The following is a 17,500-nucleotide window of genomic DNA, read 5'->3' on the forward strand; positions in this document are numbered from 1 at the left end:
TGAGTGACCAGTCCACCTCAGGTCAGCGGCCGTACCTCTGTGGAGCAGGGACGACTCTCCGCTGAGGGAGCTGCTGGTGATGGCCCCCAGTGGGTCGGCCTCCGTGAAGGGGATGGGGTCCGGCACCAGCTTCTTCTCACTCAGGCCCAGTGGCCTCAACAGCAGCCCAAAGTCCTCCTGGCCGGTCAGCCGGTCAGCGTCGGCTGCCTCCTGGTTGCCAAGCTCCCACTCATCTGTGTACACACACACACACACACACACACACACACACACACACACACACACACACACACACACACACACACACACACACACACACACACACACACACACACACACACACACACACACACACACACACACACACAGCTCTCTCATGAGGAAAAGGACATTGCTACAACAGCCTATGGAAGGTCACAGAAGTAGTTGTACAGTACATACCATCTGATGTACTATCCAAACGGCCGATCAAATCCGACGCCAGTCCCTTCCTGAGAGAGACGATGAAGAAACACAGCACTCTACAGTTAAGTTATTCTACAGTATTCTTCCTTATAGCACACAGATGAGATGGTTCTAGATCTTACGGCACGCGGCTGCTCACCTGTCCTGTTTGGAGTTGAGATCGCCCAGGTTGGCGGCCAGGTACTTCTCTCGACAGGTGCTGCAGAGCAGGTAGTAAGGGCTGCCCGAGCCGCACTCGCCCCCGAACCAGCCGTCCACGTAGGCGCCGTTGCTGCGGTAACCGCAGCGGCCGGCGCTCTGACCGCAGCCTGGGTGGTGACGCTTCATGTGGTTGTTGAACTGCAGGGTGAGAGTGCTGCACAGCTCACACTCCACCATCTCATGAGGCTCCGGGTGCTCTTCTCCTCCCTACGTATGTACACACACACACACACACACACACACACGCACACACACGCACACGCAGACACACAGACACACAGACACACAGACACACAGACACACACACACACACACACACACACACACACACACACACACACACACACACGTCAGTTTTTCACCCTATGCTTATTTAAAATAGCCATTAACTGTTCATCCTGTCTCATCAACACCAAAAATGCAAACATACCAAAGGGTCATTACTAAATGTTGTGGCTTTTTACAGGGAGGCTACACCGTGTCCGTAACTGAAGTGCTCCGTTCGTGTTACGTAAAAATAGATTTTGAAGACTGGTCTAATTTTTTTAAACGTACGCACCACTATCACAACTGGTGTAGCCAGCTCCATTGATTACAATGGAAGCTAATTGTTGCAGCAGACGCTCTGTGAACGGAACGCTTCAGTTACGTGCCCGGGCTAGCCTCCCTGTTATTTCCCCTCCATGGGTGAGTACAGTAACTTCCTGTGTATTAGCCACATTGTGTATAAGCCGCAGGGCAGTACCATATTAACTGCCCCCGTGTATTAACCTCATAGCTGAAGAAATTTTGCGAAATCAATGTATAATCCGCGGCTAATAGTTTATAGAAATAGAAGTTACGGTATGTCAAGTATGCATTAGAACCGTTCTGTGTTGTAATGTTTAGGGGGCACATGGCAGCTGCAGTACCTCCACCATCCACAGGGTGTCCCTCTCAGAGCTGATGAACTCTGGACTGAGCAGCTCTTCGAAGGGCTCCTCCTGGTAGGAGTCGTCCATGTAGCCCAGCTCCGACTCCTCCTCTGCCGCGAACGGATGCGTCTCCGCCCGCTCTGGCCACTCGGCCACGCCCACATCCTGCCTGTAGAGCGCCGGCAGCGGATTGGGCGACGGAGAATCTGACGGACAGGCAGACAGAATTCATCAGGTGCACAGCTAATACTGCTACAAAGAAACCTTTTGCATTGCAGACCACCACATGAATGCCCTCATGTCTGAATGCCTACCTGCTCTCCTGAAGGACGTTCTCTGGCCCAGGCTGGACCTCTGGCGACGGGCAGGTGGTGGCCTGTTCCGGGTCAGGTGCACATCCAAGAAGTTCTCCCTCTCCACCAGGTCAAGGCCAGCCAACAGACTACACGCACACACATGCACACACACACACACACATACACACACATAATGGTGTATAGAGAGTTTTAGGTTTGTAATCACCTGGATTAAGATAAAGAGTAGTTGATGGAGAGGAAATGCAAAGGCATGGCAGCGCACCTCTCGCTGGGCTCCCTGTTCTCCTGCAGGTTGACCGGGGCTGGACTCTCGGGGCACTGCACCGTCTCCGGTCCATCCGGGGACGGCGTGTCCACCGCGCCCGCTGCAGACGTGCCTTCTCCAGGCTGGGGCTCGTCGGCCAGAGGGTGCTCCAGCATCCAGCTGGCCAGGACCTCGATGGTGCGCGAGTCAACTTCCCCCGTCACGCCTGCCGGACACACCAAAGAAGGGTCAAGGGTCACCCACACACTCGTCCACAGTGAGGCTTCTAAACAGTGCCAGTGAGCAGTTTGGGGATGTTAAAGCCTCTCACTTAATGCAGGGAATCTCCTCAATGCTCCTGAAAACCCCAAGCAGCACACATTTGAGTTTCCAACACCACTTCAGTACTTTGAACTATCTAAACCCTTTGCATAGTCAAATCAGAACTATCCAGGCCATGTATAAACTTCTGACTGAAAACCCCTTGCACTTGTACACCTTGATACCAGAGCCCGTCTACGGAGAGCCTGTTCACTCCCTATTAAACCCCATTGTACTGAATTTGGTTGCAGTTACACCAGAATTCCACTGGTGGCGTTCGCTGATGAGTGCAAAATCCAGCAGGGAATTCAAGCCAAACCGTTGCAACTCTGCCATCAATATTATGTTAAGCCCGCCTAACGACTCTATACACGATTTGATTGGCCTGATAGAAGTTAAATTTTTCGAGCTCACAAGCCAACTGAGAGTTGCTAGACTAGCCCTGGCAGCAAATTTAATTTGCTGCCGCTAGGGTGCGTCTAGATTTCTAGGCTAGGTCTATGGAGCTAGACGGCTAAATTTGTCTCTTTCACATGATTGTCGTTGAAGAATCGCAGATTCATTATGGATTATATGTCTAAAGTTGAATGAACGAGTACTTGTTAATGAATGACGTCACTGAAACGTTGGAAGGCTTTTTAGAACAATTAAGTGACTTTAAAAAATATAATACTCAACAGTGTGTATTTTCTTTGCCTCCCCTTTCGAATGAAACATTCAAATTACTAAACAAGGTATGGAGGTACAGCTCCACAGACCACCATTCATTCTGCACTTGCCGGCGAGCGCCCTCACGTGGAACCAGAGAAGGAACTGCAACCAGCTCAGAAACCGGAAGTTCTCCCCTTATTAGACATTCTCTGTTGATACTAAAGGAAACTGTGCACTATCTGATGGACTCAGACAGGTATGCAAGGAAACTGAAATGTGCATTGCTTAGGGAACCTGATTAGCTGGTAAGAGGTTGTGAAGGGCACATGAGCATGGGAAGATTAGTGTGCCCCCCCCCCCACACTGCCCCTGGAGCCACCCACCCCAACAGAAACCCGCCTACTGGCACAGATGATGCCCACATGTGTGGGGGGGGACAGAGAGCTGGGATGAGGAGCGGTGAGGAGTGGGAGGAGGGGAGGCGTGGGGTGGGGTGGCGTGGGGTGGGGTGGCGTGGGGGTGATGGAGCACAAGCGGTGATGGGCACCAGGCAGAGTGGGTGGGTGGCGTGAAGGTGGCCCAGACTGATCGGTGTGCGTCTGCGTCTCTATGGACACACACCACAGCACTCCACCTCGCTCACTGGGCCTGGACCACACACACAACAATGGCGTCATGAGAACTGACTAGGCGACTCAAGGCTGTTCCTCTCACTGTTTGGTTACGAGACGTCGATGCATATTTTAAAGACATCGATGCATATTTTAAAGACGTCGATGCATATTTTAAAGACCTTGATGCATATTTTAAAGACGTCGATGCATATTTTAAAGACCTTGATGCATATTTTAAAGACGTCGATGCATATTTTAAAGACGTCGATGCATATTTTAAAGACGTCGATGCATATTTTAAAGACGTCGATGCATATTTTAAATTTCTCTAAGGAGAAGCAGCAGCTCTGGAACAGTTAGACATGCACTGCTAGAGATGGGGAGGGGAGGATAAGGACACTAGAGGGAGCTGGACTATCGAGGGAAGACTAGTCAGAGGAGCTGTGACTGGCTGGAGTACCTGCCGCCTCCATGGCCTTGTAGATATGCCTCATGGAGAAGCCCATTTCTAGCAAGCGAACGGGGACAAACATTTGAGGACGCTCTGGAGTGGCAAGGGAGAACAGACAGATAAATCGTTACCAGAACAGAAACAAGTTAACAACAACAGATTGAAAAAAAAAAAAAAAAAAAAAAAAAACTATCTCTACAGATTTACAAAAGGATATTGTGATCTGATGAAGAGCAAGGCGGTAATTCTATATGGGAAAGAGAACTATCGCTATGTGATACAACTGATGATGCTACTTTACAACAAATAGCAGTACATTATTCAACTACAAATTCATTAAAGAACTATTTCTCCTCTAGAACACTGTGATGGTCACGGTGCAAAGAGCACAGGTGAAATAAAATAAAAGCAAATTAAACAGGACAACAGAAAGGGTTTTGCCGTTGGCTGTGAATTTCATGGTGCCGTAAAAAAGAGATGTGTGAGAGCAAGTGCTAACTGCAGTCTCATGCAACCAAAGCCATCACACTCCAAATAAAGGCCCACACACAAGACAGACACATCACTGCAATAGAAAAGAAAAACACTTCCACCAAGGCCTGTGAGATCCACACCAGAGTCAGCCTTCATTGCCATGCTGAAGCAGCCACATCCCTTATAAGCCTGACCCTTCTCCTGTACAGCTCATTAGGAGCCTTTTATCTCTCCCCTGCTCTCCCTTTATTCCCTCTCTCCTCCCTCCCTCTCTCTTTCTCTCTTTTCTCCCTGGTGACTCTTACCCATGGGGGTGCGGGTCTGTCCGCAGGGCTCCAGGAAGCTGGTCTGCTGCTCAGTGAAGCCCTCACAGGAAGCGGAGCTGGCCAGGCTGAGGCCTGGGGGCAGCGTGGGGTTATGGACCAGCCCTGCCAGCGTGGGGAAGCGCGCTAGCACCATCCGCCTGCAATAAGCGCACACACATACACACACACACACAATGCTAGGCTAGTGCTCACCAGTGAGAGAGAGAGAGAGAGAGAGAGAGAGAGAGAAAGAGAAAGAGAGAGGGTGTGTGTGTGAGAGAGAGAGGGGGGGGTGAGAGAGAAAGAGAGAGAGAGAGAGAGAGAGAGAGAAAGAGAGAGAGCGAGAGGGTGTGTGTGTGAGAGAGAGAGAGATAGAGGGGGGGGTGTGTGTGTGTGAGAGAGAGAGAGAGAGAGAGAGAGAGAGAGAGAGAGAGAGAGAGAGCGCAGATAGAGAAAGAAAGTGACAGTAGGCAATACCTAACCTTGGCTGGCATCATTAGGAAAATAGAAACGCAACCTTTAGTGTTCTACTGTTACACAATAAACCTACAGTGTAAGAGGAGGACCTCTAATGCCTCATGTGCATGTTACTGCTTCATCCACTACTCGGAAACACTTGTCATGAGCTAGGACTAGATTACAAACAATCAGTTCAGGCTTACAAAAAGGACACAAGTCATGTTGTCACAAGCATTGACATGAGTGGCTACACCATGCATCAACTCTATGTTGGGGAACGCATGATGTAGGGGGTGCAGAGAGAGGAGAGAGGAGAGGAGAGGGAGGAGAGACTGGAGCCTGTGGTCATGTGATCGTGTGTCAGGTGTGGGGTAGTGCATCTGCAGGTCAGGTCTGGCCTTTTCCCTGATGCCACGTCCAGATGCCAGCGGTTAGGCCAGGCAGGCAGGTCAAAACAGCCCAAGCTGCCGCGTTAGTTTACACACACACACACACACACACACACTTACACACACACACACTCAAACAAACACACACACACCTAACGGACTCACCTGCCGGACTCTCGCTTTGAGTGTCGGTGGTTTCACCTACTGATGCGGATCTGGAGCGAAAACATCCCGGGGACGTGAGAAACGTGCGCACATGAACACTTGCGTGTGTGAGTGTGTGAGTGTGTGAGTGGATGCAGTGATCTGGCCTCCACTGATTGGGTTACACTGTGGATGACTAACTACTGATTTTATAAAAGTGCTAACTAGACGATGACCCGTAGGCCCCATACCTAAACCGAACACCAGGTATGGCACAGGCTATAAATGGCACTCACTGCAGCAAGTTGATGGGCAGGAAAGGGTTAAAGTTCTCTAGGCCGTCCGCCTGCAATGCGGTCAGCAGAGAGTTGGCCAGGTCGTTGGTGGAGGAGGAGGCCGACTGGCCGAAGGCGGCGGTGCCGTCGGAGCCGTTGCTGTAGAGCGACACCGAGCTGGAGGACTTGGAGACGGGCTGCGAGGCCGAGTGCAGCCCCAGATCTACACAGCAGGAACAAAGAGCACCCACACGCTCACACAAAGGGCACAACAGCAGGAACAAAGAGCACCCACACGCTCACACAAGGGCCCAACAGCTGCAGCACACTAGCCCAGTGTAAGGATGCAAGCATAGTACAGAGAGGAATGTGACCGCCAATAACGCACCACTGCCATAGAAAACAGGTACAGCAACAAACGCAGTAAGACATTCAACCCCCCCCCCCCCCCTCCCGACCTTCAACCCACGCCCCCCCCCTCCCCCGCTTCTTACCTCTGTGGTCTTTGCCGCTGCCATCCAGGTGCAGCCTGTTGAGGACGCCCTTGTAGATCATCACCTGCGCCCTCTCCAGGTCGGCCAGGGCCACGGGGTGTTTGATGGGGCAGGGCCGCACGGCCCACTTCACCATGCTCCGCACCACAAACTGCAGGACGGAGCGCAGCTCGGGCCCGTCCTCTGCGGGAGGGGGGCTCTGGGCGCCCTCGGCCCCGGACGACGGCCCCGACGAGGACGACGCGTCCGGCCGCTGCACCAGGAGCAGGTCGGCCAGCCGGCCGCTGCCCAGGATGACCGCGAGCGACTTGAGGGCGCCCAGGAGGAGGTAGGAGAGGCGCACGGCGCGGAGCTCCAGGGCGAAGAGGTCGGGCCGAGGCGACGGGTGAGTCGGGGTGGGCAGAGGGGCGCAGGCCTCGGGCTCCGCTCCTGGAGTCCTGGGGGTTTTCGGAGAGGCCTTCTGCTCTGGTGGCTCCTCCGGCTGTCTGGCTCCCTCCTCCCCGGCCGGCTCCTCTCCTTCCCTGGGCACGGCGGCGGGTGCGGCCGGGGTCTGCTGGGTGTCCTCGTCCTGCATGACCCGGGCAATGTCCTCGTCCAGACGGCGCTCCAGCTCACTGCGCTGTGTGGCAGCAGCAGCGGCGGCGGCGGCGGCGGCGGTGGTGGCGGGGTCCGGTTCGGCGCGACCTCTCCGCAGGGCCCCGGGCCCCTCGGGCTCCTCCAGCAGGCCGGTGAGCAGGAGCAGGTCCAGCAGCACGGCCGGACGCAGGCCGCGGAGCAGCGAGATGTCCAGCTGGGGCACGTCGCACGGCTCCAGGGACGAGAGCGGCGTGTCGCTGGGTGACCAAGAATTCAGGGAGCTTTTGGTTAGTGCCATCAGAGAGAGAGAGAGGCGCAAAACATGGAGATAGAGATAATGATGGAAGGGAGGGATGAAAGGAAAGGATGGAGGAGTTTTAAAGGAAGTGGGAGAAAAGAAGACAAGAACAAAGAAGAAAAGGATGAATGAGAAAAGTGTAACAAATGGACAAGACAGAAATTAACAGGAGCAAAGGGACGGCAGACATACAGAAAAGGAAATGAGGCTTCACGTCTAGCTTGCAAAGATGACAAAGGATTGCAGTAATGGAAATTATGATACAGAGATTGAACTAAGAAAGAAAGTCATAACACATTGCTACAGTCAATTTTGCATTGCAAAACAAAGGGTCATTTGAAATAATAACTATAATCTTCCAATCTGGTAAAAATGTGTGTGTGTGTGTGTGTGTGTGTGTGTGTCTGGTACCTGACAGTGAGGTCAGCCTCCTCCCATTGGAGCTTGGCCAGTGGGCTGCCCTCCTTGAGCACCCCCAGCAGTGTGGCCCTTCGCCCGCTGGGTTTGTGGAGGCACACCCCTCCTGCCCGCAGCCCACTGTCCACCCCGCCGATCAGGGCTAGCACGGGCCACACCTCTGTGCACAGGGCATTCAGCTGGGCCTCCGAGAGCCCCGCGGGGCCTGTGACCAGCTCCATAACGCGGCCCGTGGAGCCTCCGCTCTCTGGCCCGCTGCGCTCTTGATCGGCACCCTCCTCTGGGCCTTTGGGGCTGTGGCCTGGGCAGGACATGAGACACAGTCAGAGGTCACTAATCTAATCTAAACAACCCACAGCATCGTTTCACAACTAGATTTGGACAAAATAGCATAACACCCTTCCCATGCAGCACATGCCCTTCAAGATAAAAAAAATAAATAAAAAATCAGAAAATGGTTCATTGCGATTTCACCGTATGAAGGGCTACACCACCAGACAGCGTTGACCAGCCATTTAGAGTGCTTCTGACAGATACAAGTCTATAGATACCCACTGATTCCCTACTTTCATGATCACTGGGTATATATCCAGGGTGCGATTTGTGTAAAAACCAGAGGGGGGGATGATTTTGAGATTGTAAACCCCCCCCCCCCCAAAAAAAAAAAAATGAACGAACGATTCATAGCCTAGTAATGTCATGGCTAATAATACCCTATATTATTTTTGCCACCTTTTTAACATTTTAGTTTTAGTTTACCGTGGTGTATGACTTTAAACAGCGAGTGTGCTTGGTATGATGATCATCTCCTCTAATGCAGGGTAGGACTACGTTTTGACAAGCATACAAATTCACCTTGTTCTTGCCCCATCTGAAATGACTCCTCTACTTTTGCTGCCTCCATCCTTTCTGTATTTGTTGTGTAAAAAATTGTTGTATATGATGGCACTGAAGTCTTAAGTTAGTGAATTGGCTAACAGTGTTAGTTGGTAACCAAATAGCCTACACATTGCGCTACACGCTGCATAGGCTACGTGCATTCTCTCTCCTGCTGATTTGCGTTCAGTAGCCAAGTGCGTAATATTGCAAAAGTTGAAAAAATAAATGTGTTTATTGTAGCCTACAGAAAATAAATAGCCTATCATACTGTCAGTTAATTGCCTACAGTGCAGTGAAGAGTTTGGAGAGTAAAGTTATAGGGCAACTTGAAGTTTTATGAAAATAATTTACGAACCAGAACATAAAGACCATGAAGCTTCTATTTCTTGCAGCTGTTAAAACACACGCTAGATAGTTTAAATACCCACCAACATTCGTTTTTGCAGTACAGATTATTTCTAAAAGTTATTTGTCTACTAGGCCTAGCCTACTGGCTGATTTATCAAACGAGTGCTTTCTCGTTCGTCCTCCGCAAACTACAGGTGTTTCGGTAGAGAGCCATTGAATAAGCGATGCCAAGAAATTTCTGTAACACTTTTTGTGACATTCAGCAAATATCTCCTCATTTAATGTAAGTTCCTTCGGACAATAGGCCTACGTTCTACTCTACGTGCAGTTGTCCTCCATCTCAGTTGCATCAGTTTTCTAATTTTGAAGGTTCTAAAACATTATTATGCTTCACTGAATCCTTCTCGTTTTCTTTCATTTGTCCAGCTAACTTTTCCATTGAAACTAGCCATTTATGATGGATTACACACTCGACATTCTGAAATGTCGTGCACGATCAAGGCCAAATTAAGTTATCACGCAGCCACTGTGTCAGCAGCATGAGTGCTGACGGTGCGTTTCTGATGTCAGATTATTATGTAGGCTAGCCTATTAGACTGTTCTCACGTTGCAGCACTTTACTTATATGAAGTAGCATTAATCAATATGAGGGGCAGAGGGGGATAAATGTTGTCCCCACCGGGGATAAAAATTATTTAGCAGAGGTAGGGATAGGAAAACCAGAGGGGGGGAAATCCTCACCATCCCCCCCTACAAATCGCACCCTGTATATATCAGATGATGCTATGCTGTGTGGGGAGTGGGACTGACCCTGTCTGTGGGCGCCTCCATCTCTGAGCAGTGGGGCGATGAGTTCCAGGCGAGCCTGCATGTGCTGGTTGATGTGGCTGGTCCAGCCCTCGACCTGGTGCAGGCGTCTCAGGAGCTGGACGGTGGCCTCCAGCAGCACTGTGGCCCTGGGGCTGCACAGCGGCTCTCCAGCCAGCAGGTCACTGGGCATGCCCCGCATCTGCAGGTCGCACAGCGCCACCTACGGGAGTGGAGGACAGGAAGGTCAATAACATTGAAAGCAACACGGCTGTCAATGGCCCTGACATATTCACATGGGCATGGTCAGCATCTATAAGGGGCCGTTTATACGAGAACGATTGCGAAGAAGGACGACAAAATATTTTATCATAAGTGCCTTTCGTTTACACGGCGACCCAGCCATCGGGGCTTGAAGACGCAAAAATCTGAAGACTCCTTCCAGAGTGTAGAGTTTTGAAGACGACCCGGGTTGCGTCTCCGTCTAAACGGCTAAACCAAAGATCCTTGATTACCTCTCTGGCTAAACTGTCAAATTAGAATGTCTGCGCGTGACGTACCGGGGTTCTATCACACCACCACCCAGCAGTCTGGAATGCATATCCAATCGAATATCACGTACTCTTGCGTCTTCATATAAACAAAGATTTCCCCCTGAGAATGCTCGTCTAAACGCGAATAAAAAAATGAAGAAGAGACGCCACTTCTGCGTCTTCTCTTTTCATCGTCACCGTATAAACGTAGCCTAAAAAACAAGGACCATTTACTATGGACCCTTTCAAGAGAGTTCCATTATCAGCATCATAGTTGGCCCCACAAGACTTCCTTTTTAACATTCCATATGTTATCTTAATGCAGAGGAAGTAGATTGGGGCCCAAATAGAACGTTCAAGCATTGTTTTTGTTTTTATTGTTGAAAGGGTCTATAGACATTTGGAAGGTTCAAATGGCCGACCTTCTCCCCAGGGTTGCTGCTGTAGAAGAGGACACAGGGGTACAGCTCGGTAGCATCCACTCCTTCAAACGCCAGCTTGGGCTCCTGCAGGGCAAACAGGATGGACATTAAAGACCACAGCAACACTGAAGTAATAAGTGAAGCAATAGCCCAGTGAGGAGGAGTGATGGTCAATGAACACAACCCCAGAGGTTTTAGGTGGAGTAAATGAAGTGACCTTGTTGTTCTTGGCAAAGGAGATGGTGCGGGCCTCCATGTCCAGAATGCAGGTGATGGTGTCCCCCTGGGTGAAGGAGGGCAGGGCGCGGCCCAGTTCCCCGCCGTGGTACAGGCTGCCGCTGTAGGCGCGGTACAGCCACATGTCCGTGGTGGTGCGGTGGTTGTAGTCACGGATGGGCCAGCGCGACACGCCGATGCAGGTGCCCTCATTGCCCTTGTTCTCTTTGGTGATGTAGAACTGCAGAGAAGCACACACAGGGACACCACAGATATCACACAGTGCTACACGTGCACTTCAGATGAGACAAATACAGATCTAGGAAGAAAATACTTCGGCTCTTTTTTTGTGCTTTTGGACTGAAGACATCATGACGGATGAACAGCATGTTCAGACTGGCTGGTTACATACAGCTGGTTAATCCCCAGATGCCTTACACAACTTCAGCTGACCCACTGACATTTAGGAGTCCATCCGGCACACAACACTGAGACATCTCACCCCACCGTTACAGCCGAGAGCACAGGAGTGGAGCAGCTCAGATGCTGTCCAGCAGGGCCTGCCCACGTGTGCCGTACCTTCCAGATGAAGCAGCCGGACGTGATGGCGGTGGTGGCCAGGCCGTAGCCCTTCCCTCCGGCTCCGTGGGCCAGCACGTTCCCGCTCTCCAGCGAGCAGCACGTCAACTTGTGCGGGTCAAACGAGAAGTCTCCAATCGGAATGCACTCGTCCTCACTCATGCTCTCCTACAGGAGAAACACACACACACACACACACACACACACACACACACACACACACACACACACACACACACACACACACACACACACACACACACACACACACACACACACACACACACACACACACAGTTTACTCTTCAGCTAACGCTTGAGTTCAGATGTGAGAGGTGATGGTATAAGGAATGTTACTTACCCTTTTGCAGCCCTCAGGGAGAGCTTCCAGATTCTTCCGTACCGCCAGAGGCTCCTCCCACATGAACGTGGACAAAAGTCCAAAGAGTTGGTCGACAATCTAAAAGGGGATAGGAGATCTTGTGATTTCTGCACACTTCATAATGAAAATATCCTTGGAAACGTTACAAGACCATGCAGATGTTCACCTGTTTGACATGAACTGGCTCAGAGCAGGCGGGTAACAACGCCTCCAGAATGTGGAAGGCCAGCAGCTTGGTTCGCAGGTTCCGGAAACATGGAGTCCCTGAAAACACATCACACGCCACAGCTGAAACAGAGCTTTGCCATTCATCACATGCATCAGGTGCTTTTCATTCACAGGCCTGCCAACAGCTTCCTCAACAGAGCTGGGTTATGAATGACTGCTATTTAGGCCACGAGGAAGTATGGCATTGAAGTGATCAACAGGCGTTCTTTTAGTGTTACCTGCAGTGCACTTGTAAGAAATGATTGTCATAAGCGGGTCAATCCACTTGATGAAGGTGGAGACTCTTTTGGTGACTCGTAGTGACAGGATGCGTCTCAGGAAGACCAGGAAGTCAGCGAGCTGGGACTCCACTACTCTGCTGCTCCGCACCGCCTCCACCTCTGCACACACACACACACACACACACACACACACACACACACACACACACAAACACACAAACACACAGACACACACAACCCACACACACACAGACACACAGACACACACACACACACACACACACACCATCAGCATATTAATGCATATACACAAGATACATGGACATTATGAAAATCACACAAACAACCATGTTAACACAATCAGAAACACACAGACATAATGTAAGGGAAGCCCAATTAAAAAGGACTTGAGTTGAAAATTCGTCAGCTGGTTAACACTGGCACATTTACAGAAATGTTAATCAATAAGGGGTGTCTTTGTGAATAAATAAAATGAGATACCGTTAAGTCCACACTTCTCCTACATCAGCTAAAAGTGTAGCACAACTTCAGTCCCACTAAAGAGCACAACAGCCCCTCTATTGTGTGATAAGTGGATGCCATTTAGAAGGCTCTTCCCTCCACAAACCAACACTAAAAGAGCCTCACTTAAAATGCCTGACGTCCTAGTGCCTGAGGCCAAACCTGCTCCTCAGGAGCTATTTGGGGTTCAGCATCTTCCTAATGGACACTTCTGACCCGAGGCAAGTGGAGATGGGAATCCAGCTGGCCACTCTATGCCCAGAGGCACAGCTGTCTCCAGCAGTATCAGAACAGACGCCTGAATGAAGGTGTCCACTGTAGGCTAGTGGTGTGGTTGGAGTTGCTGACTTACTCTCTAGCCTGTGCTTGGCGCTGCTGCCGTGGGACTCAGGCTGCTCCACCATGCTGCTCTCTAGCGCCTCCTGCTGCCGGACGCTGAGCAGGAGCCCCTGCAGCTGGTCGCACATCACGTCCATCAGAGCCTGGGACACCTCCAGAGGCAGGGCTTCCTCATAAGAGCTGGATCCACATGCGCACACAAACAAACACAAACATAAACACACAGACACAGACACAGACACACAGACACACACAGACACACACACAGACACAGACACACAGACACACACAGACACACACACACACAGACACACAGACACACACAGACACACACAGACACACACAGACACACACAGACACACACAGACACACACAGACACACACACACACAGAGAAGATGCGATAGCAAGATGATCATGATTTTTGTATATTTAGCATATTCTTTATCTTCTACTGTCCTTACTGCTTAGTTGTGTTTTTACATTATATACTTTAATTACTCTTTCTGCTGTTAAAGAATGTGTTTGTGTTGTATGTATGCTGCTGAGACCTTGAATTTCCCCTGGGGATCAATAAAGTATCTATCTATCTATCTATCTATCAATCAACATAAAGTTGTCATCATCCCATAGGGCACATAAAACATCCTGGTAACATAATGGTATCTATATGAGAAACACAGGCCCATAGATCCTCTACTGTCCTCTAGTGGTGAGGAAATGAACATCACATGCACCCATCCTCATTTAGTTCTGCCCCCATGTCTGCCCTCTACACGGCTGGGCCTCTGCCCCTCACCTGGCGGCGATGGCAAGTATCTGCAGCAGACGGGCACTGGCCAGCTTGACCGCTCCGCTCAGCAGCATGTGTCCAGAGACGGAGGCGGCCAGCCAGCGCTGGTTCATGAGCACGCAGGTGCTGTCGGTCAGGCAGGAGAGGATCTCCAGCAGGCCGCTGCGGATCATCACCACCAGGTCCACCGGCTGGTAGTGGAAGTTGAGCGCAAACACCGTGGCCAGCAGGAGGTGCTGGTAGGCGCCTGAGGAACACCACACACACCAACACCATCAGTCACATGGAGCTGGGAGGCTATTGCACAACGACTCTTGCACAACGCTGCCAGAGTAAACACACTGCATTGCTCACCTGTCTGCTCTTTCTCTAGCGCCACCTTCTGGCGAAGGACGCGCACCAGCTGCTGGTAGAGTGTGTGAGCAGCAGACTGCAGCTCCCTCTGAGTGCTCATCTGAGCTGACTGTGTCCCAGACTGCACACGCAAAACACACACACACACACACACACACACACACACAGACACACACACACACACACACACACATATATCAAACGCATGTCATACATTTAAAATAGATCAACATTCAATATAGGAGAATGAGAGTGAAGGAAGTGCTAGTTCTAGTCCACTCATATTAGTGTGTTCTCTTGGCTGTACACAGGGCTCTTACAGTGTAGTGCTGCAGCTTCTCTGGGGGGCTGGACAGGCTGCCTGAGGTGGGGGTGCCCAGACCGAAGCAGCCCGACAGGAACTGCAGTTGCACTGACTGCAGGAGGCCAGGGAAGCGTGGGGGCGCTGTGGAGCCGCTGCTCTTATCCTCCATCTCGTGCAGGAATGTGGAGATCTGGCACAGGGCCTCCAGCCGCACCTAACAACACCGTCACCACAGCAGCAGAGTCACATCCCAGGGCTTTCATCATGCACAGACTCTATACATGCATGTCTTATCTATTTGCACTTGTCTAGTGGTGTCCTATGTTTAGTCTTATGTTTAGTTATGCTAGTGTGTGTCAAATCTTGTTTTAATACTGCACATTGGAGTATGGGAGAAACTAGGGCTGTCAATCGATTAAAACAAATTATCTAATTAATTACATACTCTGTGATTAATTAATCTAAATTAATCACATATATAATTTTTGCTGAGAAAGTATTTTAAATATTTAAATTCAAATGAATCATTGAATAATCAGCATTAGTGACATTAAAGTCAAAAAACTCTTTTATTATTATTTTCACTGTTCAAATAATGGCCATAATAATCTATGATATGACCTAATATGCTGAGGAAATAAATTCAAAAGTGCTTCGGGAAGAAGTTTTTTTCACATACAAGGCATTTCAGTCCACAGATATAACCTAGGGGACACAATAAAAATAAATGAACACTCCCCTCAATGTAAACACTATTTCTTTCCATTGATGTGCGACTTTTTAGTTGACAAACTCCGGTGATATGCAAATTCTTTGCTGCAGACATTGCAGAGGACTTTATTTTAATCAACACTTTATTTTTGTCAACACCATCAGGCCGTTTTTTAAAAGTAAATGTTCCAATCAATGATCTAGGCAGCACATTTTCTTCTCTCTCCTTCATTTTACAGTAATAGTTACTAACTAGAACGGCTCGGGGTCAAAGGTCATACAGAATCGATTAATCTGCGTTATTTTTTTTAATCAGTTATTTTTTCTCAAATTAATTAATCGAAATTAATCAGTTATTTTGACAGCCCTAGGAGAAACACACTTTCAGTCTACTGTGTAATGTACTGTTGCATGGTTTGATTGACAATAAAGTTGACTTGAACTTGGACTTGAACTTGAACTTGGACTTGGACTTATGTTTACTGGTCAAATGTATCAGCGCAGGTCAACTGGGACCTCTAGACCTGCCCTCTTGCGGAGGGTCCGTGGGCCTCACCTCTGCCTTCTGCTGCTGCTGGGCCATGGCCAGGGTGATGGCCTTGGGGTCGGCCTGCAGGCCGGCGTCGCGCTCCACCAGGGCGGAGGTGCGCAGCAGGCTGCCGCACAGGAAGTGGAAGACTTGGCCCAGGATGGGCGAGCCCGGGCCGGCCGGGCACAGCGTGGCGCTGGGGCTGATGCACTGGCGCAGGCGCTCCCACGCGTCTTTCATGATGCCCAGAGAGCACAGGGGCAGCCCTGCAACACAGGGGGCGGCACAGCGGGGCACAGAGGGCACAGTCACACAACTGACCACACTACTGACCACACTACTGACCACACTACACACAGCTACTCCAGGAAAAACATCACAACTGACCACACTACACACAGCTACTCCAGGAAAAACAATCACAACTCCATACTGTATCACCCTACATAACATAACGTGGCCTTTACATAATGCACTTACCCATTTTGTTCTTAAAGGACCTTGTGGACACTTTTGATTGATCTGCGGTCTACAACAGGTAATAAAAAGAGGCATTAGCAATTAGCATGGGACTTATAAAGACTATATAGCTACTCTTATACAACAGATAGCTCCTCTTTTGAACATTAACATTAGCCACTCTGAGAACACACCTCTCCTTGTCTCTTGGACTCCGAGGAGAACCTGAACTCTGACATCGGGCTGAGGAAGGGCTGGGACTCCATAGATGAGGGAGACCTACTGCAAGAGAGAGGGAGGGGGAACGCACGAGAATAGAGAGAAATGAGCACACAGCCACAAGTACAATCCTGTACAATCATGTATAAGTATATATACTTTTTTGATCCTGTGAGGGAAATTTGGTCTCTGCATTTAACCCAATCGGTGAATTATTGAAACACACTCAGCACACAGTGAACACACAGTGAGATGAAGCACACACTAATCCCGGCGCAGTGAGCTGCCTGCTACAACGGCGGCGCTCGGGGAGCAGTGAGGGGTTAGGGGCCTTGCTCTAGGGCACTTCAGGCGCGGCCCACTGGTCGGGGCTCGAACCGGCAACCCTCCGGTTACAAGTCCAGAGTGCTAACCAGTGGGCCACGGCTGTGTTCACTCGTTCACAGGCCCACAGTACGTACCGCGATTGGTCACTCTCGGCCTGGAAGTCGGCGGGCTCGGTGGGCTCCTGCCACGCGGCGCGGACCCCCAGCAGCAGGAAGACGCAGCGGGACACCAGCAGGTGGCAGGCGGCGGGGAAGGACAGGGCGTGGTCGGGGGGGGGTCGGCCGCGCTCCCACTGCCTGGGCGGCGGCTCGCGCTCGGGC

General features: G+C 50.4%; 1 protein-coding gene across 12 annotated transcripts in view; it reads right to left on the minus strand.

Moving 5' to 3' along the window:
• Positions 1 to 17,500, minus strand: part of LOC143122856 (putative E3 ubiquitin-protein ligase HERC1) — a 58,735-nt gene that overhangs the window by 18,321 nt on the left and 22,914 nt on the right. For 5 of the 12 annotated variants that reach the window (XM_076283795.1, XM_076283790.1, XM_076283786.1 and 2 more), the window contains exons 23-48: positions 17,315 to 17,500; positions 16,829 to 16,916; positions 16,656 to 16,704; positions 16,203 to 16,441; positions 14,952 to 15,149; positions 14,632 to 14,752; positions 14,284 to 14,524; positions 13,499 to 13,665; positions 12,622 to 12,783; positions 12,342 to 12,439; positions 12,155 to 12,253; positions 11,794 to 11,961; positions 11,216 to 11,455; positions 10,999 to 11,082; positions 10,047 to 10,266; positions 8,004 to 8,310; positions 6,719 to 7,575; positions 6,246 to 6,447; positions 4,958 to 5,115; positions 4,188 to 4,271; positions 2,160 to 2,367; positions 1,895 to 2,022; positions 1,578 to 1,786; positions 605 to 873; positions 442 to 521; positions 36 to 233 (exon numbers count right to left, since the gene is read on the minus strand). The exon at positions 17,315 to 17,500 is cut by the window's right edge and continues 115 nt beyond it. In XM_076283795.1, the coding sequence (XP_076139910.1) occupies positions 36 to 233; positions 442 to 521; positions 605 to 873; positions 1,578 to 1,786; positions 1,895 to 2,022; positions 2,160 to 2,367; positions 4,188 to 4,271; positions 4,958 to 5,115; positions 6,246 to 6,447; positions 6,719 to 7,575; positions 8,004 to 8,310; positions 10,047 to 10,266; positions 10,999 to 11,082; positions 11,216 to 11,455; positions 11,794 to 11,961; positions 12,155 to 12,253; positions 12,342 to 12,439; positions 12,622 to 12,783; positions 13,499 to 13,665; positions 14,284 to 14,524; positions 14,632 to 14,752; positions 14,952 to 15,149; positions 16,203 to 16,441; positions 16,656 to 16,704; positions 16,829 to 16,916; positions 17,315 to 17,500 (5,060 nt within the window). The remainder of the gene's footprint in view (positions 1 to 35; positions 234 to 441; positions 522 to 604; positions 874 to 1,577; positions 1,787 to 1,894; positions 2,023 to 2,159; positions 2,368 to 4,187; positions 4,272 to 4,957; positions 5,116 to 6,245; positions 6,448 to 6,718; positions 7,576 to 8,003; positions 8,311 to 10,046; positions 10,267 to 10,998; positions 11,083 to 11,215; positions 11,456 to 11,793; positions 11,962 to 12,154; positions 12,254 to 12,341; positions 12,440 to 12,621; positions 12,784 to 13,498; positions 13,666 to 14,283; positions 14,525 to 14,631; positions 14,753 to 14,951; positions 15,150 to 16,202; positions 16,442 to 16,655; positions 16,705 to 16,828; positions 16,917 to 17,314) is intronic. The other 7 variants (XM_076283794.1, XM_076283793.1, XM_076283788.1 and 4 more) reach the window with 5 other exon arrangements.

Source organism: Alosa pseudoharengus, unplaced genomic scaffold, assembly GCF_046254945.1.
Source record: "Alosa pseudoharengus isolate Yale_2024_CS ecotype anadromous, Long Island Sound unplaced genomic scaffold, YU_APseudo_1.1 YU_APseudo_1.1_scf_14, whole genome shotgun sequence".
NCBI lineage: Eukaryota > Metazoa > Chordata > Actinopteri > Clupeiformes > Clupeidae > Alosa > Alosa pseudoharengus.